This window comes from Sebastes fasciatus, chromosome 4 (assembly GCF_043250625.1).
Source record: "Sebastes fasciatus isolate fSebFas1 chromosome 4, fSebFas1.pri, whole genome shotgun sequence".
In the NCBI taxonomy this organism is placed as follows: domain Eukaryota; kingdom Metazoa; phylum Chordata; class Actinopteri; order Perciformes; family Sebastidae; genus Sebastes; species Sebastes fasciatus.
In genome coordinates, this window is record NC_133798.1 from 11,242,249 (window position 1) to 11,267,022 (window position 24,774).

Below are 24,774 nucleotides of genomic sequence, written 5' to 3' on the forward strand. Positions count from 1 at the left end.
TATTTGAGTTTTCTGAGTCTGATTCCTGACTGTTTTATTATGTACACCTCCAGCTCCAGCAAACCGTTTAAGTGCAGTGTGTGTAAGCGTGGCTTCTCCTCCACCTCGTCACTGCAGAGCCACATGCAGGTAAACAGTTGTTATATTTCTTTTACTTTAAATCTCACTGTTAAAATGCCTTAATATTCTTCATACTACTGCACATGTGCTTAGTATTCCAATTAGTGTTGTCTTGCTAATAAGATTTTCCGAAATAAGTTACAATGGAAAAATACAGAAAGCAAAGGACACAATTATTATTATTGCATTTCTTCTTAACCAGTACAGTCAAAAGCATCTAATCCAGGCTGATATTACTGTCTTTAAGAGGCTGTAGTGGACACAGTCCTAAGGAATCCATTGTTAGCCATGTCATGCTGGCTTGTCTGGAGAGATGCTAAATAACGTTCTAACATTACGGTACATTTTGGGGAGGAAAAACTGGCATGACCATTTTCAAAGGGGTCCCTCGACCTCTGACCTCAAGATATGTGAATGAAAATGGGTTCTATGGGTACACACAAGTCTCCCCTTTACAGACATGACCACTTTATGATAATCACATGCAGTTTGGGGCAAAAAACATGCAGTTTTTTTAATGCAGTATAAATGTGTTATTTTCACCTATTCTAAAATGGTGTGTTTAAATATTTCTCCATACTGGGGTCCCTAAACAGTCTTGTAATTACATAAATTGGGTATGAATGTAAAGCTGAGACTCTTGTGGATCTAATGAGCCCAATTGTATTCATGTGTGATGATGTTAGTCCTCATAGTAACCATTTCATTGTAGTGACACCATTTATTTTTAAAAACTTGACCTCACTGTATAAACTGACCTGTGGTGACCTCTAGGATAATCACAGCCTCATGAAACTTTACAACCACAAACTACAGAGACCTAGAGCATTCAGAGGATGTTTGGCTTTCCTTGGTAGATTGACGATAAGGGGGTTTCTGAGCCGTTCCCAAAACAGAAGCGCTCGCCATCCAATCATCGAAAAATGCAAATCTTGCAGAAATCACCAAATCACAGAATTGCTTTTTCTATGGTGTTCCTCAAGGTCTTGGTGTCTTAATGTGGTATTTTGGAAGGATTATTGATAATTTTGATCAATTCTCAAGTGGTAAAAAATTGCTAAATGTAGTACCAAATCTGTTAACAAATGATATCAACCCAAAAACTACTGCAACAACTTAAGAGACATAAAAGAGCACGGGAATGGCCATCATATACTTCTATCATAATGTTCTAAGACCTTAGACACTTTTATAATTTATTTTAATTAATTAATTAATTCATGACTATTTCTGATTTGACTAGAAGAACTTGTCACATAGTGCTGAGCAGCATCTCAAATTCATGTTCAGGTTCTCAGCCTTCTGATGATGTACACCACTTCTATGTGACTTATACTGTTGACCTGTTATCTCCCCCTAAACACCCCCTGTCCCCACTAACGGGTCTAAGTGGGTCTCATAGGGTTAACAAACTATTTTACAACACATGCTTCTTTAAATCTTGACTACTCTCTGACCCTGGCAGGCTCACCGCAAGAACCGCGAGCACCTTGCACTGAGGAGTGAGAGGGATGGAGGGAAGAAGGGAGCAGGAGGAGATGGTGACCTGGAGCAGGACCTGTATATGTGCGATTACTGCGAGGAGACGTTCAGCCAGACGGACGAGCTAGAGAAACACGTCCTGACCAGACACCCCCAGCTGTCTGACCGAGCCGACTTGCAATGCATCCACTGTCCTGAGATCTTTCTAGACGAGGCCTCTCTCCTCACGCATATTGAAACACAGCATGCCAACCGCAAACACAAGTACTGCAGAGTTTTGCTTTTTTAAAGTTTTCAAACTGCAGATTTTCATTAAATGTGCAATGCTGGAATGTAACTTGCATTTCGCTGGTATTTTTTTCTGTACCCTCAGATGTCCTGTCTGCTCTGAACAATTCCCATCTGTGGAGGATGTCTACTGCCACTTAGACAGCCATCGCCAGCCTGACTCCTCCAATCACAGCGCTGCCAGTCCTGACCCGGCACTGGGCAGCGTGGCCTCAATGAGCTCGGCCACTCCAGACTCTAGTGCCAGTCTGGAGAGAGGCTCCACGCCGGACTCTACCCTTAAGCCCAGCCAGGGCCATGAACGAGGCCGCAGAAGAGGCGCCGACACTGTGGAAGAGATTGCGATAAGCCTGGGTCATCAAGGTGGAGGTACGGTGCAGTAGTCACTTATCTACAGCAGGGGTTCCCAACCTGGGGTCCGGGCCCCTCTCAGATCAAAGATCACAGGATTTGTCTGCTCTGAAGATGTCAAAATTAGATTTGCACGTATTTTACTAAAATCATAATAACACACTTACTGGATAATTTATACAAAAGTCAGTATATAAAACTATTTAAAAAGATATATATTTTTTTGCTACTTGGTAAGCCACATTCTGTTTAAACCTGGTGTTTCTTCACAGTTGAAGATAAAGATCAGGCTAATATTATTAGTATTATACTATGTAGAATTAGAATCCAGTGGTGGCTGCGTAGGATTGATTTTGACTGGTGTGATCCAAACATTTCCAATAACCCCAGAGCGCTGTAAAGTCCAAAAGTCAAAATTGATTGAAAAAAATATAGAAATTTTCCAAAATTCACAATATGTTTTTATCTAATTAAATATTCTGCTTCAATCCATATTTGTTGGCATTTAGCCTTTCAAAAAAACAACATTTTCAACACGGTTTGCTCTCCTGCTTGCCGCGCACAGACGAGTTATATTCATTAAAAAAGGTTGATTTATTAAAAACTAATTTAATACATTTAATTGCTTTGATCAAATTGAGGATTTTTTTTAAGGTTTTGTAATTTATTTTAGGGTGATGACATCAGAAAATACGGGAGGGGGCTCATCTTTTTTTAGATGCAAGTAGGGGGGGCTACACGGAAAATAGGTTGGGAACCACTGATCTACAGATTAGCCAATACAGTTACATCTATGATTTGACAGCCAACACTTGGTTTAAAAGCTTCAATTACCTTTGTGTATTCCTAATGTAGCAGTTTATCTCTGTGACTCCAAAGGCGGAGGAGGCGGCTGGGGCAAAGTGACGTACTCCTGCCCTTACTGCTCGAAGAGAGATTTCCACAGCCTGGCGGTGTTGGAGATCCATTTGAAGACCATCCACGCAGATAAGCCGCAGCAGAGCCATACATGTCACCTCTGCCTGGACACTCTGCCAACGCTCTACAACCTCAACGAACACGTGCGCAAAGCTCACCGTACCAGCGGAGGAACCATAGGCACAGCAGCAGCGGCTTTCCCCCTGCTGCAGTTCACCAACGTCACAGCGTTCCACTGTAACTACTGCCCGGACATGTTTGGAGACATCAACTCGCTGCAAGAACACATCAGAGTGTCACACTGCCTGCCTGGTGGGATTGTGGCGGGATCCACCACATTAGGTGTGTTGTTGAAGAAAGCTACTCTTCCTAAACAATGGAAAGTGACTTAAATATGTTAACGTATTGGTTTAGCGGGTACATTGTTTGTCAAGGCGAGACACTACAGGCAAAAACATTGTTTTTCTTGCACTGGTCAGATTTGAGATTTTGGGCTATTTGGCTTCCATAACATATCTTCTTTCAGACTAGTGGAAAGAAAACATCCAAACTACACATCTAGGTGTTTATATTACTATACTTTGTCTATTTACGTCTGTAAATTTCTCCTTAATTCACCAAAAGTTAGCATTAGATAATGCCTCATTTGTATATTTAAACATAATATTTCAGAAAACTTGCAATACAAAAAAATAATTGCCAGAACATGAGTAATCAACTGAGGAAGTTTCATGGTGATATATAATAGTTAATTTTTTACCCTATTGACCTGTAGTGTCTTAAAAATTTATGAAATTTTACAATATATATTTTAAATGCCAAAATGAGTTCTTTCTCATACTCTGAGGCAGAAATCTAAACTTCAGTTGCATTTACATACATCAAACTTTCCAGTTTCATTCCTATCTATATTCTGAAGGTTCTTACCCAGGGCTTTGTTCATATATCACCCTACAGTATCATAATATTAATCAAAGGAGTCTAACAACTTAATTTCCTCCATCCTAGAAGGGAACCACGCCTTTTTCTGCAACCAGTGCTCCATGGGATTCTTGACGGAGTCGTCGTTGACGGAACACATTCAGCAGACGCACTGCACCTCCATCATGGGGGGCGGAGCTGCGTCTGGGGGAACCGTGGCCAAACTGGAGTCTCCCGTACTACAGTCTGCATCACAGTCCTTCATGGAGGTGAGAATTACATTTCAAAAACAACCTTTTAATCAGAGTTGTAACATAACTGAATGTAGCCTGTCTGTCATTGCACATGTCAAAGCCATTACTGATCAGTGGTTGAGCTGATGAATAATAAGCTGGTTCCTATTTAATTAGGTGCTTTCCTGTGCTATTGCTCATGTACATTTTGATTAAAGATTCTTGATAATTTTACTATATGAATTTTGTATTACCTACTGCTTTCTTGTTCCCAGCTTTTATTTAATGCAGACTTGACGAACAAAATTCTGACCACAGATTCCACAGTTCTGTCAATCATCAGTCTGTCTCTATCTGAGCTTGCAAAGTTATGGCGATGACTTTAATTTATGGCCTATGCTTGTCTCAATCTCTCTATACTGTACATCTTTCCCATCTTCTCTTTTACTCTCCAAGACCTAAATAACAGTATTTGTCAATGTATAATCATCCTAAAAAAGTAAAGAGTTATTGTCCACGTACAGGTTTACTCCTGCCCTTACTGCACCAACTCTCCTATCTTCGGCTCACTCCTCAAGCTCACCAAGCACATAAAGGAGAACCACAAGAACATCCCGCTGGCGAACAACAAACGGCAGGCAAAGGTCGCCGACCTAAGCCCCGCCTCCTCCGACATAGAGATTTCCTCCCCGAAACGCCACAGACTGGGAGGGGACTCCACCCCCTCCATGGGGAGCAACGGGGACTACCCGTGCAACCAGTGCGACCTACGGTTTTCCAGCTTCGAGGGTTTCCAGACCCACCTAAAGTCCCACCTGGAGATGCTGCTGAGGCGCCAGTCCTGCCCCCAGTGCAACAAGGAGGACTTCGAATCCCAGGAGGCATTGCTCCAACACCTGACGGTGCACTACACCACCACGTCGACCCAGTACGTTTGTGAGAGCTGCGATAAGCAGTTCTCCTCGGTAGACGACCTGCAGAAACACCTGCTGGACATGCACACGTTTGTCCTGTACCACTGCACGCTCTGCCAGGAGGTCTTTGACTCCAAGGTCTCCATACAGGTGAATGAAACTATTTGTGTGCGATATATGTTTTTTTTTTTATTAAATGAATACAATAGTGAAACAACCATAGAAATTAACCAACTTGGATTGCTTCTTTTTTTTGCCTTTCAGGTACATCTGGCGGTGAAGCATAGCAATGAGAAGAAGCTGTTTCGCTGCACAGCCTGTGCCTGGGACTTCAGGAAGGAGTCGGATCTTCAGATCCACGTTAAGCATAACCACCTGGGTCAGAGGTCAGGCCTCCCAGGGGGGCTTGGAGCAGGTACTGTACATCTTTCCTGGGATCAGGGGCTAAGGGTGCTTTCACACCTGTAGTTGGGTTCATTTGGTCCAGACCAAGGGATTTAAAAAAATGATGCATTGTTGCATTGTAGTTGTGGTCCAGTTCCTGTTCACACTGACTTTTTACAAACAAACCAGAAGAGTAAACATGACGTTATACAGACTGACAGGTCTTTTTGGGTGATGGTCATCCTGCATCATCAGGACATAAGTCAGGGAAATCAAATTCAAACATCAGGGAGCACAGGACATGCACATGATTGCCGTACTGTGGGATTGCTGTCACACATTTTTTAATGGAGTTAATGAACTGACAAAGTACACAGAGTTGGATACAAGCACAGCAGTTTCAACAGCTTTTGACCTATAAATTAGGGAAAATACATGTGCTGACGTGGTTATACATGGCCTTGAATACAGATCGCTACAGCAGATGGATTTATTTGTAGTTTAGCTTTTGAAATCACATATCTGACACTCTCACACACCACAAACGAACTGCACCAGAGACGGCTTGGAGGTGGACCACGACCTACCTTTTCAGGCGACTCTGTTTGGTTGTTTGGTCCGCACCATGGTTACATTGACACACCAGCCAAACGAACCGCACTAACAGGCAAACTGAACCTATGCTTGTTTTAACCGAACCAAGCAAGTTAGGTGTGAGAGCAACCTAAGTTTCATTAGAAGAGTAGACAGGACTATCTGGGAAAAAATGCATAATGATGGTGATACTAAAATAAAGAGAATGTGATAAAGACGAGCAAAAGTCAACATTTATCAAAGAAAACTAACCAAAAAACAAAAAAAGGATCTTGGAGATTGTTGAGTGTTCACTTGACAGCATTCTTGTAGGGTAGATTGAGCTTGAATCTGCATCTCAACTTAACCTCTGTCTCACAGGTCTCAAGCCCCGGAAGTGCATCTTCTGCGGAGAGACGTTCGGAACTGAGGTGGAGCTCCAGTGCCACATCACCACGCACAGCAAGAAGTTCACGTGTCGCTTCTGCGGCAAAGCTTTCCAAGCCATGTCACTGCTAGAGAGACACCTGAGGGAGAAGCACTGCATCTTCGACGGTGGCAACATCACCGGCAACGGTGGCACAGGGAGCGGTGGGAGCCAGAACGGGACGCCCAACGGGCTTGCGCAGTCCTCCAAGCGAGGAGGAGTAGGAGGAAGTGGCGGCAACGGAGGTGCAGGAGGCGTCGAAAGAGCAACGGTGGCGGCGGCCGAACAAGCCGACCTGCAGAACATGTTGCTGAAGAACACAGCGGGAGGAGGAGCTGGCCCGGGAGGAGACACGGTCAACAGCCACGAGGCGAGCGGAGGCGAGGAGGAGCTGGACAATTCAGAACCCATGTACGCCTGCGATATCTGCGGGGCAGCGTACACCATGGAGTCGCTTCTGCAGAACCACCGGCTGCGTGACCACAACATCAGACCGGGAGATGATGACGCCTGTAAGATTTGTTTTCAGTCATCAACTGGATGTTTTAAATTACATCTTTTATCACAATTTACAGTATATTAGAGAAGGTCAAATATGTCTGTGATGATGATTATTTTATATACCAGGTTCTCGAAAGAAGAAGGCAGACTTCATCAAGGGGAACCACAAGTGCAACGTGTGCTCCAGAACATTCTTCTCTGAGAGCGGGCTTCGTGAGCACGCTCAGACGCACCGCGGCCCCGCCAAACACTACATGTGTCCAATATGTGGCGAGCGTTTCCCCTCTCTGCTAACCCTCACGGAACACAAGGTGCTTTTACATTCACTGCTCTCCAACCTGTATATATGTATGGCTACGTGCATGTCTTTTGAGGTAATTTGGAGGTTTATATGTAGGGAACAAATACAGTCAGTGGATACCCTCACAGGTATAACAACACAGCCGTCTGTGTAGTTTTTTTCTTTTCTCTTGTGTTGCTTTCTGTCTATGTTTCTGTCTTTTGATCCTAAAACTTCTTTGGCTGCTTTGAATTTAGAATGTTAAACTGTCCTAAGAGAGGCAATTTGTGCTGCACCACACTACACGAAAAAAAATAGTCCAAAAATGCATTGTGTGATGCAGCTACAGTCAGTGTCTTTATACGTTTCTGTATATGCTTTGATGAAAGGTATTATTACCCACTACTTTGTGCATCATTATGTTCATACTTTCTGTGAATATTCCCTCTCTGCAGGTGACCCACAGTAAGAGCCTGGACACGGGTACCTGTCGAATCTGCAAGATGCCCCTGCAGAGTGAGGAGGAGTTTATAGAGCACTGCCAGATGCACCCCGACCTCCGCAACTCCCTCACTGGCTTCCGCTGCGTCGTCTGCATGCAGACCGTCACCTCCACCCTGGAGCTGAAGATCCACGGCACCTTCCACATGCAGAAGCTCTCCGCTGGTTCTACACTGGGAGGAGGCGGAGTAGGAGGAGGAGGAGGTGGGAATGGAGGGATAGGAGGAGGGAACTGTTCGGCCTCTTCGTCGCCTAACGGGCAGCTGCAGCAGCACAAGTTGTATAAATGCGCCTTCTGCCTGAAGGAGTTTAAGAACAAAGGGGAGCTGGTGAAGCTGGATGTCAACGGACTGCCTTACGGCCTCTGCGCTGGCTGCATGAGCAGGTAGGTAGCCAACTTAGAAACCCTGTGGATAATGGCATATGTTGATATAGACCGATCCCAGCTGACATCGCGCGAAGGCGGGGTATACACCCTCGTCATATCGCCAGACAGAAAAAAAGTATTTCAAAAAGATAATAATTTCTACCAATAAGAGAGTTTATTCCTGTTCATCAACATTACCACTGTTACCGCAAAGTGACGCTGTTACGGACTGTTAAAAGAAAACCATATTTTTTTTTAGGGCTGTCAAACTTAACGTGATAATAACGCAAATTCGTTTTAATGCGACTAATTTCTTTAACGCATTAACGCAACTTGCGATTTGTAGTTTGTAGCGGGCTTAAAGCTAGATCGAAGATATTGGCATCATATGAAACTAGAAAAACCTAAGGAATCCATTGGTACCAACCATGTCATACTAGCTTGTCGCAAAGGAGGCTAAATAACGCTCCAAATTTGCTCTAAATTTTGGCGAGGATAAACGGGCATGGCCATTTTGAAAGGGGTCCCTTGACCTCTGACCTCAAGATATGTGATTGAAAATGGGTTCTATGGGTACCCACGAGTCTCCACTTTACTTTACCTTGACTTTATGATAATCACATGCATTTTTTGGGCAAGTCATAGTCAAGTCAGCAGACTGACACACTGACAGCTGTTATTGCCTTTTGGGCTTGAATTTGCCATGTTATGATTTGAGTATATATTTTTATGCTAAATGCAGTACCTGTGAGGGTTTCTGGACAATGTTTGTCATTGTTTTGTGTTGTTAATCGATGTCCAATATTAAATATATACATACATTTGCATAAAGCAAGCATATTTGCCCACTCCTATGTTGATAAGAGTATTAAATACTTGCCAAATCTTCCTTTAAGGTACATTTTGAACAAATAAAAATGTGCAATTAACTTGCGATTAATCGCAAGTAACTATGGACTTAATCACAATTAAATATTTTAATCAATTGACAGCCCTAGTTTTTATTTAAATAACCATGCTAACATAACACCAACTTTATGGGTGTTGTTTACATTGTTTCATTATTAGAAGATCATCATTTTATCAGGAGGCTAATTAGCCCAGTCCTTGTTAAGCACAGAAATACTTATTTTGTTAAAAAAGTTTGAACCCAGACTATTTAAGCAGAGGGAATTTAGGAGAGTTATACTGAATACAATTTTTTTAAATGCAACATTGTGTTTATTAAAACAATAATCTACTAAGATTAAAAAGGTGTATTGTTTCCACATTTAAATTATTAGCTTTGCAGATGTAAATGTCCAGCCCCTTGGCACTTTGCTGTTTTTCAAATGTGGCCTTTCTAAAAAAGATATAGACATACTTTAGTCAACAATAGTTACATTTTAAACAAAAGCCCCTCTCACACATGTAAAATATATGATTGCTGGGTTGAATACTTTATAACTAGGTAGTAGGGCTGGGCAATATATCGATATTATATTGATATCGTGATGTGCGACTAAATATTGACTTTGATTTTGGATAGCATAATATCGTAATATGGCATAAGTGTTGTATTTTCCTGGTTTTAAAGGCTGAATTACGGTAAAGTGATGTCATTTTCTGAACTTATCAGACAGTTTCAGCTGTTCTATTATTTACCTTTACTCACTTAGTCATTAAATCCTCATAATGATGATTATTCATCAAAAATCAACCCTATAATGTCGTCGCAATATTCATATCGAGGTATTTGGTCGAAAACATAGTGATATTTGATTTCCTCTGTATCGCCCAGCCCTACTAGGTAGGTTATCTATGTGGGGGAAAAAAAAAGTGACTGTTCCTACCATAAACTGAGGAAAAAGGTGAACGAGCTTAGATATGGGTGCATTGCTTGCCACTTAATCTTTTCCAGTTACTGGAGCCTTAAAGGGCATGAAGCCTGTGTGGAGCTGAGATGGGAAAAGCAAAAGCAATTTTTTTTGTTTAGCAACAGTTTTGATCACTGAAAATCGGCTAAAACAAAATCAAATGTTCAATCAAATCAGGGGCACGAACGGCCAGAGCCCCAGCCAGGGAGGAGCTGCCACGCCGGGGGACTCGCAGGGAGAGAAGGCCATGACCGGGCTGAGGTGTCCGGAGTGTGGGGTGAAGTTTGAGAGCGTGGAGGACTTGGAGAGTCATGTCCAGACCGATCACCCCGAGGTCAGCCCTGAAACCAGTGCAGCTGGGAAGAAGTCTGATGCTTCACCTGCACCCAAGGTGAGCCAGGACAGACTGAGATAAGACAGAGAGATCAATGCTGTTATGGACACTGTTGGATGACACTTTTTACTTAAAGAGCTCTGAAACCAAGTCTTTGACATTGGCTTTTACTAAGGTTAAGGAGGAAGTTTGGTAATGTGAATAGATAAATATACTATAAATATAATTATGGTCAGTAGCCTACTGTATTTGAAATTCATGTTAATATGAAAACCAGCATTTAACAGATGGAGACATTTTCAGGAGTACAGGAGACTCAAAAATCCTGCTGAACTTTAATGTTTGCATGAGTCGTGTGTGTGTGTGTGTGTGTGTGTGTGAAGTGTTGGTGCGTGCCGCTGCTTCTGTGTCTGCAGCTTGCATATACGTGCGCCTGTGTGTATGACGGTGTGTGTCAGCTGAGCCCCACTGGGTCCCGCGGCTGGGGCGTGCTGAGGCATTGTGGGAGCTGTTCGTTCTACTTGATATTGACAGTCAGGCTCCCCGGGACTTGCCGCGTGTCTGCGTGTGTGAGAGTGTGTACTTGCAAGTGAGCGTGTGTGTGTGCGAGTGTGTGTGTGTTCGAGGCACTTCCCAGGGACCCTCTGTCTTACCTGCACCTTTGTTTCTGCTTAGTCTAACAGCACAAAGCAGACAAAGTAGGATTTCTGTGTGTGTGTATGTGTGTGTGTGTGTACTCAGTCTAGCAGGTTGAAGCAGCAGCAAGATAGTGGAAGTGGGGCCTTTGTGTATTTTGTATGTGTTTGTGCATGAGTGATCGCTGTGTGCTATGAATGGATAAGCAGAGCCTCTGCTTCTCTCTCTCTCTCTTTGTTTTTATGTCTCTCACCCTTGTTTCTCTGCCTCTCTCTGTATCTCTTTCGTCCTCTCTTGTCCTCTTTTCTTCTCCACTCATTCCCTCTGTTTCTGTTTCATCGCTTCTTCCCCTTAATCTTTTTTCCTGTTCCCTCCCTTATTAATTTCTGTCTCTCTATAGAGGTCTTACTTGTGTGTGTGTGTGTGCGCGTGTAACTGCATACTTCGTCTTCCTTTCACCAATTCTCCAAAGACTTGGACGTTCAGTGTTGCTTGATTAGTGTTAGACTTCGTGGGGTTCACATGTTTTGCATATTGAGGATCTAGAGCTTAAAGGTAAAGAGTGTAATTTTATAACTTTTAAAGCTGTAACGATTAATTGATTAGATATTAACTATTAAATTGATCGCCAACTATTTTGATAATCGATTAATCGGTTTGAGTAATTTTTAACAAAAAAAAGTCAAAATGATTTGATCCCAGCTTCCTAAATGTGAATGTTATCTGGTTTCTTTACTCCTCTATGATTGTAAACTGAATACCTTTGAGTTGACAAGACATTTGAGGACGTCATCTTGGGTTTTAGGAAACACTGATCGTAATTTTTCTCAATTTTCTGACATTTATAAACCAAACAACTAATCGATTAATTGAGAAAATAATCGACAGATCAATCGACAATGAAAATTATATATAATTTAAATATGTGTGTATTTTTTTTTTTTTTTTTTTTACATTTTCACATTACATTACATTTCATATTTTTGTCATTAGCTATTACTAGAAAATGCTTGTACGCCCTCTTCATTCTTGAGTATGAGTGTTTATTTTCTTTCTTTCAATATGATTAAATATATTTTTCTAATCAAAAAAACTCAAACAAGAGCTTTCACTTTATAAAACTTATTTTTTTCCACAAAATATGTTTTCACAGTCAACCCTCTATTAAGTGAAATATTTTGCTTTATTCACAAGAGAGAGTGTTTGTGTGTGTTTAACTTTTATTTTCACATGAAAGATAATGTTTTTTTTGGTCTTTCTGTCTCTTTATCTTCCAGAAAAAGACCTACCAGTGTATTAAATGCCAAATGACGTTTGAGACGGAACGGGAGATCCAGATTCACGTCGCTAACCACATGATCGGTGAGTGAGGCGCAGCTCTTACTCTGTTTGTGTGTGTTTGAGTGACAGTGTGTCTGTGTTGATATTGCATTTCGGTGACTGTGAATGCCTTGTGTCTTCGTTTCTTTCTTCTTGGTTTAACGTCACAGCTATTGCAATTGTGTTCTTCCCTCACACATTTCATATAAACACTAAAAGATACAGCAGCTAGCCAGAGCAACACACACACACACACACACACACACACACACACACACACACACACACACACACACACACACACACACACACACACACAGATGTGTGACCAGCTGTTGTGCACTTTGCTACACAACTTATGGTTGAAAAACTCGACATTACAGATAAAACTTTATACACTGAGTGTAAAACAAGACAAATCTTTCAGGAGCCCCAGTGACACGGTACATATAATCACTCCCAACATAAAACACCTGGCTATTCATCACTTAATATGTTAGTGTTTATAGCTTGGCCTGGATGAAGTCAAACACCACGTAGCATAATACATACATTAGATGCTGCTGCCAGTGTGGTGAATTAACTCCGAGGAGAGTCAAAGTTGCCCATGATTTTATATACTGTATAACAGAGGTGTGGACTCGAGTCACATGACTTGGACTCGAGTCAGACTCGAGTCACAAATTTGATGACTCTAGACTGGACTTGATCAAAACAGACTTGCAACTCGACTTGGACTTTAACACCAGTGACTCGTGATTTCACTTGGATTGGAGCCTTTTGATTGGAAATACTTGATATCTTTCCCCATGTTATATAAAAAGTGTGCCACCAATCATTTAATTTCCTGAACCAACTAACGTTAACGCTATTCATTCCCAGCAAGTCAACACTTTATTCCCCAGATCCACTTTATGTACTCTGAACCAATCTGACAGCATGCAAGTCAGGCATCAAGTTGCAGAGAGCACCATGAAGAACTAATGTTACGTTACTCAGCCAGTTGGAAAGATTTATACCAAAGATAATTTTGTTCACGTACGAAAACTATGCGGTTGTCCTCAAAAATGGAATTGCAGTATGCAAAACATGCAGGTCGAAAATTTCAGACGGAGAAGTAAATGGCATTACATTTGGTGACAAGCGCATTATGACTTGTTTACGATTCGAAACTCAAAGTTTAGGACTCAGCACTTGACTTGGAACTTGTCAGGCTTGACTTGGGATTGACTTGGGACATACCTGCTTTGATTTGGGACTTGACTTGAGACCTGACTCTGGACTTACCTGCTTTGATTTAGGGCTTGACTTGGGACCTGACTCTGGACTTACCTGCTTTGATTTAGGGCTTGACTTGGGACCTGACTCTGGACTTACCTGCTTTGATTTAGGGCTTGACTTGGGACCTGACTCTGGACTTACCTGCTTTGATTTAGGGCTTGACTTGGGATCTGACTCGGGACTTACCTGCTTTGATTTGGGACTTGACTTGAGATTTGACACGGGACTTACCTGCTTTGATTTGGGACTTGACTTGAGATTTGACACGGGACTTACCTGCTTTGATTTAGGGCTTGACTTGAGACCTGACTTGGGACTTACCTGCTTTGATTTGGGACTTGTGTGCAAAGACTTGAGACATGCTCCGGACTTGCAAACAATGACTTGGTTCCATCTCTGCTGTATAATGTAGGTAGATAAAACCATGTTGCATTGTGGTTATCACCATCATACTGGATTTAAAGGCGTGAGGTTGTAAGAGTATGACAACACATTTTGTATGACGTTTTTATGTTTTTACAAAAGTATTAGACATTAAAATCAAATGGCTCAATTCAGCATTTTTATTTGTGCTCACAGAGATGTGATCCCTGTTGCTATGTAACTACAGGTATATGTGTATACACAGTATAATACTTACTACAAAGGGTGAAAAAGCAGCAGAAAAAATCCGCTCAAAAGGCCATAAGGTAGTGAACATGCACAACATTGACACCCCCTGATATATACTGTTGTGCTCCCGGAACAATAGTCATAATCAAATGCATTATAATGTATATTGTAATGTGTATGACTAAGACATTGCAATAATGAACAGATAGCCACTGTGAGGTAAGCTTCATCATTGTGAAGCCAAAGAGAAAAGGTTTGTGAGTGCACCTCTTATAAGTGGAGTGTGTGTGTGTTTAACTAAAAGCTTGTGTTTAACTAAAAACTACCTCGGTAGTTTGGAGTCTATGTTCTTTTATGAGCTTCCCCTGTGACAGTTTTTTCCCGCTCGCTACTAATTTGCTGCCTTAGCATCTCTGTCGTCATGGAGATTAACGAGGTGGACCTGCAAGTTGTTCTGGGGAACAAATGCTCTGCACCCCCCCACCACCACCACCCTCAAACCCTCTCGCCAGACCTGACAGGCAGTCCCAGAGTCACCAATGTACTCTGAGGTGTGTGTGTGTGTGGGTGTGTGAACCTGTGTGTGTATGCGAGTGCTGACATCGCTCTGAGTCGTTTAGTAATGTCTGGAGACGTTAGAAGAGAGAGTTGAAACTGAAGTACAGCTGGAGTAACTTTTACTTCCTTCCCCCGCGGACCACGCACACACGCACACGCATAGTACACGCACACTCTGGCACATAGTCATACACTCTCTGTCTCACACACACACATTCACAGATGCACAAAACACAGGGAAAACTCACACACACATGGACGAACACAAGTATAGTTTCTCCCATCTTTTACCTACTGCTCGTCTGTCTTCCTCGCTCTTCACTGCATAACTGAAGAACTCCCTTTCATTCCTTCCTTTTTTTGTCCTCCTCTTCTCCTCGTGTCCCTCCGACCGTCTCGTGTCCATGTCTCTAACCTTCTTCGATCTCCTTCCAATGTCTTCCGTCTCATCTCTGTTCCTCCATCCTGAGAATCCTGCCAGTCACTTTGCCATTTCTCCAAGAGTCATCACCGTTTTCTCTTCCTTGTCTGATAGACAGCTCATCCTACTGTCTCTCACTCCTCCTTTTTCCTGGATCCCCCACACCCCCACATATACACACACACCCCCACACCCACACACACATATGCATCCCCACACATTGATTAATTACTGTGCTAATTGTGTGAAAACCTAGCAGAGATTAATTATGAAATTGAGGCAGATTATTTTATTTTAAAAGCTTTCCCAGTTCCTATTATTACATTTTAGACAACTCTACCTACTTACCCTAAGGGTGGGAAAAAAAATCACCTCATCTATGTATTGCAATTCTTGTTTTTTTTACAATTTTGAAATAGATTTTTTTAATGCCAGAATCGATATACGTTCTTCATTTGAGTCTATGCGGCGGTAGAGGGAAGTTACCGCTTTTATTGTTGTAGTCTGAGTAACGTGCCATCATATCCGCTTCAATAACCAAAACAAAAGAAGCGGCTATGAGCCAAAGCGCGAATGCAAACAGCAGAGGGTCCGCAGAGATACAACCTGCAGCCTCACATTTTAACACTACACATATAGAAAAGTATGGAAACACTTTGGGTTTCACACAGCAAAGGCACAGTAGAGCTAGACATGGCGAAGCTGCAGCTAACTCTGTCATGGACGGGTAACGTTATCGTATTGCGGTAACATGCGGTCAAGCCAGCCGTCGTTCTCATCTCCGTCGTTAAATCAAACATTTTTACTGTATCAATTTAAAGATTTTCCAAAGTAAAAGTCCCTAAAAGTGTATGATTCAACTTTTTCCCATGGTGTAGTTCTACAGTTTATTTCTACAATACTTGTAGAATCACAATACTTATCGCTTATCGCCTACCCCCACCCTAAGAAGAAAGGCGCAAATACAAAGGAGAAAGATCTTATGTGGTGTAAAAAGCATGGGCGGTGAGAAAATTACGAGATCAGAAAGAAGGTGTTCATTTCTCTGTCATCTTTCATTCTCCTCTCTTTCACTGTCGGCATTTCATTTTCTCGAGCTCTGTTCTCTCCTCGCCTTAACATTTGTCTTGGGTTATCAGATCAAAGAGCACATGTGTCATGAATAAAAGCTCAAACGTTTAATTCCTCTGTTTAAGCAGTATTCAATTTCCCATTGTTGTAAGTCAAAGGTTTCAACCGGTAGACACCATTTGGATATCTGGCTACAAGACTGTTAGGTCCTAACAGAGGCACAACACGTGACGGTGTGAGAGTTGCCGTTCTGTTCTTTCCTCCCTCGTCACTTTCTTCCCTTCCTCCTCTCCTTAATCCTCATATATATTTTACAACACCTCCCATTATCACCTTTGGGAAGGTGTCACTGCCTGTCTGCTAGTCTCATCTGGATATTCACAATAACTCCACCACTGGTAAGTGTGCTTGTGTCACTTCTGATATTCTCACATGGTTCAGTGAAACACCCTAAGGCATTAGACTACCTCTCAGCCCGCCTGCCTGTCTGTGTGTCACTGAGACATGTGCACGAAGAAGGAAATCTAGACGTGCGCCTCCCATCCAGTCAATGACCACGACGTGTTTCGGCTGGCTGAGGGAGCAGAGAGGAGGGAGTTTGCTATTGGCTTATCGGGTCCAGTAATGTGATTGTCACATCGCTCCATGGGTAATACACGGCGCACCCCCACGGTCCTGTTAATTATGCTGTCAGGAAGAGAAAGAGAGACAACATCTGAGCAGATAGAGGAAGAGGGGGTCAAAGGGAGAAGTCTAGAGAGGAATCCTTAGCACTGAGGAGGAATCAACACAGGTATCACTGCTCCACATTTTTCACTACTTATTGCTTATCATTCATTTCAAAAGCAGTGTTACCTACGTGGAGCAGTTATTCATTGTTTTACCGTTTATGTTACTTTTCTATTTTACTCCTAAATGATGCGTCTTCACATTCAAACCCTATGATATATATTCACACGCCATTTTTCCAACCTGCCAGCAGCTGTTATTTTTTTTAAGAAATATCGCCAGTGGCTGCGAGGGATAAAGGTACTCTCTGGGTGGCTTTTTAGCAGAACATTTGGACCTTTTGAGAAAGAAGTCCGAAATATGAACTGTTTTTTTTTTTCTCAAGCAACAAATAAGGACATGACCATCACAGTGGGTGTCAGGTTTTCTCAAAAGAAACTCCACTAATTCTGGTCAAGTGTTGATACAAATATTGGTCACTGAAGAAGGAGCATATTATTATTATGGTTGTAGAGAGAAAGTTAATATTTGCTCATTATGTGAGCAATGTGTAAATAATAAATCATGTTTAAACTTAAATCGGATTGTCATTGCTATTTTGAATATATGGTGTGAAAATAGCATAGCAATCACTTCTAATGATGTAGAACTGAAAGTCCACACCACGCACATGTTTAAGACTTTAAAGAAGATACCGTAATGCCATGCCACTGGTCGTTTTGGCCTTAGTCGACTTAGTCATTTTGTTTTTTTCCTGCTGAATGACTTATTTCCATGAAACTTCTTTGGTATCTCTGGCCGCGTGTAAGATATCTGACGTTTAACAAGGCTTGTGAGCCAATAGTAAAACAACGTTGGTATCACGTTGTATCTCTGGGTAGTCCGTTAGTGTGGAAAAAAACAGATAAATGGCTGACATTGATGGTAAGTGCCCGTCAACGACTTGTTGTGAAGTAAATGTTATCAAAGTAATCAATAGCGCCTTTAAGTTACACCACTTCCGGAGTTATTTTAACCCAAACCACGATCTTTTCCTAAACCTAACTAAGTATTTTTGTTGCCTAAACCTAACTAAGTTGTTTCCTGTGAAGACGGAAGTTTATTTTGAAAAGACTGTGCATTTAACAAGCAGAAATGAACACGTGCGTCACGTGCTGCTGGGAATTCGTGAAGTAAAACATCATATGAACCGTTGTATGAGGATGCGTTGCGCACACACTCACACACAGCCCTAAGTCCATCTCCCACACACTGAGGAGAGAAAGAGAGAGAGGAAATGGAGTTATCCATTTTTGCCTCGGGTACCAGCTCGCCATTTGAGAATTTTTGGGGTGTTTTTGTGTGTGAGACAAAAGGGCGAGTACAGTACACAGCCTGCACGTACATTTCAATACGTTGTAATATGTACGAATGGCATTCAAAGATCCATAAATTATAACTGATGTATTTTATAGAATATAATATTATGGATAATACATGTTTTTATGTATTTTACCATCATCAGTCAATAGCTAGCAGTTGGCCTCTACTCCACTGTGTGTGTATGTATGTGTGTTTGTGTGGGTTGGGGGCATATCCCACCTGTTTGTGTGTGTGTGTGTGTGTGTGTGTGTGTGTGTGTGTGTGTGTGTGTATGTGTGTGTGTGTGTGTAATCACAGAGCTGTGTGCGTTCGGTTTTTCTAGCCCCTAACACTGCCGAGCAGGTGGGAAGGGAAGGGAGGGTTTGAAGGAGTGGAGATGAGAAGAGAATGTAGAAAGTATTTATTTGTGTTTTTGGCTGGGCACACTGGGGGGGAGACTTCATGGGAGGAGAAGATGCGAGGGGGGTTAGCGGAGAGATGAGAGACAACAGAAAAAAAAGAGGCAGAGCCGAGGGTGGTGGAGGGCGGCACTGAAAAAGAGGGATGACAATAAACTTCAGGGTTTTTATCTCTGCAGGTAGAGCTGCCCAGTCAGATCAGCTAATTTTGACAACAACAAAAAAAAAAACAGCGCCACGCTGAACGACTACACATCGGCAGCCCAATTAAATCCCCTGTACCTTCTAAATTTCTGGATAACCCCATACTGCTACTCTCATCATCACCAAGACTTGACAAGATCATGAAGGAAGGCAATAGTTTCCTATCTTGTAATGTGTGGTTCAGTTGGTTTAGCTTTGTTTTTTCTTTGTATATCCTCTGCCCCCTCCTCACATTGTATGTACATGTGTATTTGTTTGTGTGCGTGTCTCCTTGGACCGCACCGCAGCGATTTTTGGCAGGCTTTATTGTTTTCTGCTGTGCAGCTGCACATCATGAAGAACTTCCCTCCCTGTGTGATAGTGTGAGGTGAAGACACGATTATGTGTGCAACTAAACATGCAAGTGTGTGTGTGTGTTAATACAGTATGTTTTCTAGTCTGGCCTGTACGGAATCAAAAAGTAGCTTCCACCTACTTGTCCCTGTTGAGATGTTGAATGTAGATCTGGTTTAAACACTTGCAGTGATGTAATAGCAAATGAAAAAGCAGGTAAACTATGACATCCAGCTCGTGATTTTTAAGCAAACCACCCATATAAACAATATAATATAAACAATAATCTGTTCTACCTTTAAAATACATGCACATGATAAAGAAATCCTGACTGAGTGCTATAGAGAGCTGAAGTCCTTCCCCTTCTGGGGGACCACCAGACCGTAGTCAATGGCGAGAGACAAATCTTTTTTTGACCCCCGTTTGAATTGTGCAATGAATCACACATATGATGTTCATCAATTTAAAAGATCATTTTAAAGTCGCAGTTTGTCGTAGGTTTGTCGTAGTATCGTTTAGTTTTACGTGAAACCGCTCAGTGAACTACATCTCTCGTCACAAATGTAACATTATCTTACCTGAAGTGTTTTATCCAGCGACTCCTGGTCTTTTTATCAGCCGGGAAGCGAAAGAACGAGCGAGATCTGTTGCTCGTGTGAGTACATCTTAGTGCGAGCGGGACTTGTGTGACACATGCGCCTTTAATGGGTGGATACCAATGAGAATGTTCTCACTTTGCAAAGGTTTCCTCCATTTGAAAGTCTTCAACTGAAAATGGAGTCTTTGTGAGGAACACACACACACACACACACACACACACACACACACACACACACACACACATCCCTAAATAAGGTCCTTGACAGCATGTTCTGAGTGTTGCATGCAGCCACTAATGCTTTACTAATCACCTCAGTCTAGATTTCACAGCATGAGACCTCACTTCTCAAACACATGTAGACGCACACACTCGCTCACTTTTCCTTTCACACAAACATACTTAGTATGTGTGTCTGCACCAAACACGTGCTCTGTGTGTGCGCGCACAAAGAGCCACGCAGCACGCTATCTCCCCTTTCTATTGGCCCTAATCAGGGACCAATCTCCAATTAGCATACCGACTGTAACCCTTACTTTGATCTGACACTGTACACCATCCTCTCTCTCTCTCTCTCTCTCTCTCTCTCTCTCTCTCTCTCTCTCTCTCTCTCTCTCTCTCTCTCTCTCTCTCTTTGCGAACACCTGTGGTAAATTTTCCTGCCCCAACCATTACCGTCCTTCCCTCTTTCCACCTACTAACCTCCCTCCATTTCCTTTTGTTTACCTCCTTTCTGTCCATCATTGCAGCCTTCAGCATTAAGAAGCCAGCTTAAAGGCCTTTGCACACCGAGTCCGCATTTTTCGTCCGAAATTACTTAAAAAATAGATACGACCTCACGTTGTGTCAATCACGTTGACACAACGACTCCAAAACTTTAGTCCGTCATTGATGTTGTCGGAACAGGTTTGATTTTCATCCGTCAAAAGGCCAAAGAGGGTTGTTTGACCACTCAGAGCCACTGTCCGAGCAAACATCATCATCCAGAATGGCCTGATAAACATTCGTCTCCCAGCACAAAGTACTTTACGATGAAGAAATAAAAGGATACATGGATGCTGAATTTAAATTAGGACTGTCAAAGTTAACGCGACGATAACGTGTTACCTCAAATTCATTTTAACGCCACTAATTTCTTTGACCCATTAAGAGGCTGTAGCAGGCTCAGTTTTAAAGCTAGAGTGAAGATAAAATAAATTTTGGCAAGGAAAAACTGTCATGGCCATTTTCAAAGGGGTCCCTTGATCTTGGATCTCAAGATATGTGAATGAAAATGGGTTGTAAGTGTACCTGCGAGTCTCCCCTTTACAGACATTTTATGATAACCACATGCAGTTTGGGGAAAGTCATAGTCAAGTCAGCACACTGACACACTGACAGCTGTTGTTGCCTGTTGGGCTGCAGTTTGCCATGTTATGATTTGAGCATAATTTTTATGCTAAATGCAGTACCTGTGAGGGTTTCTGGACAATATTTGTCATTATTTTGTGTTGTTAATTGATATCCGATAATGAATATATACATACATTTGCATAAAGCAAGCATATTTGCCCACTCCCATGTTGATAAAAGTATTGCATAAATGACAAATCTCCCTTTAATGTACATTTTGAAGAGATAAAAATGTGTGATTAATTTGTGATTAATCATGGACAATCATACGATTATCACGATTATATATTTTAATCGATTGACTGCCCTAATTTAAAGATAGATTGCGGCAGGTGATTGCTAATATCATTCATTCATTAGCCTCGTGTGGAACTAGCGCTATCAATCGCACCCACGTAATGAATTCAGTTTTGCCTCATATTGCGAATCTTTGCAACAAATAGAATAATAAAACTCATCGGAGGTTTCAGAGCGTAACATTTTTTATCAGTTGACGGGATAAAAACTCAATAGGAAAAAATACAGACTTGGTGTGCAATGACCTGAGGCCTTATGTTACATGCCCACAGCTTCCATCCTTTCCACGCTTCCCATTCATTGTCTATGTAAGCAGCTGTGCAATACATTCTGGTAGTGTCGCTGTGCGATTTGAGAGACGGGGCATCACGTTGGCTATTTGCAAAAGTTGAGGTCTAGGCTACTTTATGCAAATCACGGGCGTCCGGCGCAACTCGCCGCCTCTGGAAACTCCCAAGGAACCTTTAAGCTAAACGTTGTCGATCCAAACTAAAGACTGAGTCAGCAACTACGTGGCTTATTTCTCGCATAACATTTTTTCAGAAACACATTTCGGTGAACTATTTTCATGATATATGAGAAGAAAGTTTCCAAATGAGCCGCTATGTTGGTTCCGGTTTGAAAGCTGGGAGTATTAGCCCACAAATAAAGCGTTCGTCCAATCATGTGCCGAGTGCTTTGTGTCTAGTAGCGTCCAATTCTGGGAAGTGAGGTGATCCCTCACTATAAAAACGCCCCAGTGAACATGTACCATTAATCATACGTCTGTGTTAAGAGCGTAGGGAGTCTTCTATAGTTTTCTCACTGTAGGCCATACCAGCACCACAAAAATAAACATGTCATTCAAGAAATGGGTTTACATTTCCTTCCTTTCACTTTGTGAGGTGGTAATAAAGATTGCAAAGAGAGGTTTTTCACCAGCTTTGCACGCTAAGTTGTCTACAATACAGTTGAGGAGAAATGGCTAGCCTTCCAACCTGCTTCATTATTGTGTTCACTATCAAGGTATAAATCAACTTTTTGCCTCCCCCCCACACACACCACGTTCACACTGCGTATTACTAACCCTGCCCATTCTCTCCTCCGCTCTCCCCCCTACCTGCCTATTGGATGGCCCGTAGAAGAGCCCACCTGTCGGCCAGGTTTGTCCCCTTTCTGTCTCCTTAGCTCGCACTATGAGCAAGGCAGCACTGTGCTGTCTCACTGCCTGCCCATCAGCATCTCATTCTCCTGCTTTTTAATATATACATATTATAGATTAATACTTTGATTCTTTATTATTGAACACAGGCTATTGGCAAATCACATTTTTGTTAGCAACCATGTGCAAAAGCCACATTGCATGATGTGGAGAAACTTGGAAGCAGCTTAACTCAGGTGCAACTCAGTGTGCATAATACAAAGCAGTATAAACTGTATTCAACTGTAGGGATGATTTTGAATTTGACACGTTTTTTAGCCAAATTTTTGCACAATTACCCCTCACATCACCTCAACTCCTCATTCACCCCAATCCCTGCTGCTAGCTGCATGCTTCATTGTCCTTCCCACTTCATACACATCACACACACACAAACACACACACGCAGATGCCTTGGAGGTATCGAGTGGCCACTCACCTGGATCTAAGTGCTCCCCGCAGAGTGTGGTGGCTAATGATGTGTCCTCAGCATGAGCTTTACTTACCTATTTACATCAATGCACTCTAATAGTGTTACGTAGCCTTCCCTATATTCACATTCTTCACAGATTTGACGGCGACGTACTTTTAAACTGTGTTCTCGTTGGCATCAGCTCACTCTAAATAGATTATTTGCAAAAAGCTGGATGTGAACTCTTTTCCTTAAAGGTCTCCGAATGAAGCACTTTTCACTTGAATCACTTTCACCTTTTCACTCTCACCTTTGCAGACCAAAAACAGTGTGGAATAAACCATTAAATAAACGCAGCCCCACTTTAATTGTGTTCCTTGAGGTTGCACTTATCTGCCAATTGAGAACAGTCAACCTGCATTCAGCCTGTCTATTAGCCTGCAGTCAAATCTGTGATGCGCTTGACTGGTAATGTCGGTCTGCTGTCTAAGCAGCCGCCCCAAGGGCCGGTGTGTGTCTGTGCACACATCTTCCTCACCCTCTCCCTTTCTCCCCCCCCCTTTTCCTTTTACACGTGCACGTACACACACCTAGCTGTGTGTATGTGGTAGTAAGCAGGGTCTGGTGTGGTTACTTTGTGTCACTGAAGACTTAATGAGGCGAATAAGAAGCTTTTAGAGTCAATGGAGGTGGATAATGTGGTCGAGGGTTCACTCATGTGTGTGTGTGTGTGTGTGTGTGTGTGTGTGTGTGTGTGTGTGTGTGTGAGTCCTTGCCACCGGCTAGCAACATTGTTGTTCTCTTCTGCCCTGCTGCACCTGAACTAATAAGCTACAGACTATTCTACCGTCTGCGTCGTTGGTGTGTGAATGTGTCTGGCTGCACTAATGCTTAGCGGCTTACCGGTCACACCGGAAACTGATGTCACAGCGCGGCATTTCACAAATAAATAGAGCGAACAGTAGAGTTTCAATCCTACCCTGAACCGCAAGTATGTCGAAGTAAGTGGACAGCTTGTCAAGCAGTCTGAAAAAAAAAAGGAAAGACCGCTATGAAGTGCTGCCGGGACACTGCTAATCCTGTCCCAGGCACAAGTGTCCTTTCTGAGAGAGTTTTTAGCACCACAGGCGGTGACATGTCTTCTCAGAGGAGTGCGCTTCACTCTCAACACATTGATCAGTTGGCGTTCTGTAAGAAAAATCGCAAGTAGTAAGAGCTGTTTACACACCCTTCACTCATTCAGCACTACTACCAAAGAGTATAGAAGCAAAGAGACGAAACTCTGGTGCCTTTTTGACTGAAACTTTTGTTTTTAATTTTCTTTGTTTTTTTCAATTTCAATTTAGCTTTATGGGCATGACATGTTGTGTTGCCAAAGCATAAAAGAAAATAGTGAGCAAAGAAAAAGAAAACAATTGTAATGTTAACATAAGGTGGTGCTATAAAAAAAAAAAATTACCAACATTATTACATTTATACATTGCCAACATATTTTGGAATGAATCTCCCAGTTTGACCAT

At 42.2% G+C, this 24,774-nt stretch overlaps 1 protein-coding gene across 4 annotated transcripts in view; it reads left to right on the top strand.

The window, feature by feature from the left end:
* The window catches only part of znf423 (zinc finger protein 423), a 199,773-nt gene that overhangs the window by 89,319 nt on the left and 85,680 nt on the right, over positions 1-24,774 (top strand). For 2 of the 4 annotated variants that reach the window (XM_074631959.1, XM_074631960.1), the window contains exons 7-19: positions 54-129; positions 1,586-1,866; positions 1,976-2,259; positions 3,121-3,501; positions 4,168-4,349; positions 4,838-5,377; positions 5,492-5,642; positions 6,566-7,123; positions 7,239-7,423; positions 7,848-8,278; positions 10,294-10,507; positions 12,364-12,448; positions 22,784-22,804. In XM_074631959.1, coding sequence (XP_074488060.1) covers positions 54-129; positions 1,586-1,866; positions 1,976-2,259; positions 3,121-3,501; positions 4,168-4,349; positions 4,838-5,377; positions 5,492-5,642; positions 6,566-7,123; positions 7,239-7,423; positions 7,848-8,278; positions 10,294-10,507; positions 12,364-12,448; positions 22,784-22,804 — 3,389 coding nt within the window. The remainder of the gene's footprint in view (positions 1-53; positions 130-1,585; positions 1,867-1,975; positions 2,260-3,120; positions 3,502-4,167; positions 4,350-4,837; positions 5,378-5,491; positions 5,643-6,565; positions 7,124-7,238; positions 7,424-7,847; positions 8,279-10,293; positions 10,508-12,363; positions 12,449-22,783; positions 22,805-24,774) is intronic. The other 2 variants (XM_074631961.1, XM_074631962.1) reach the window with 1 other exon arrangement.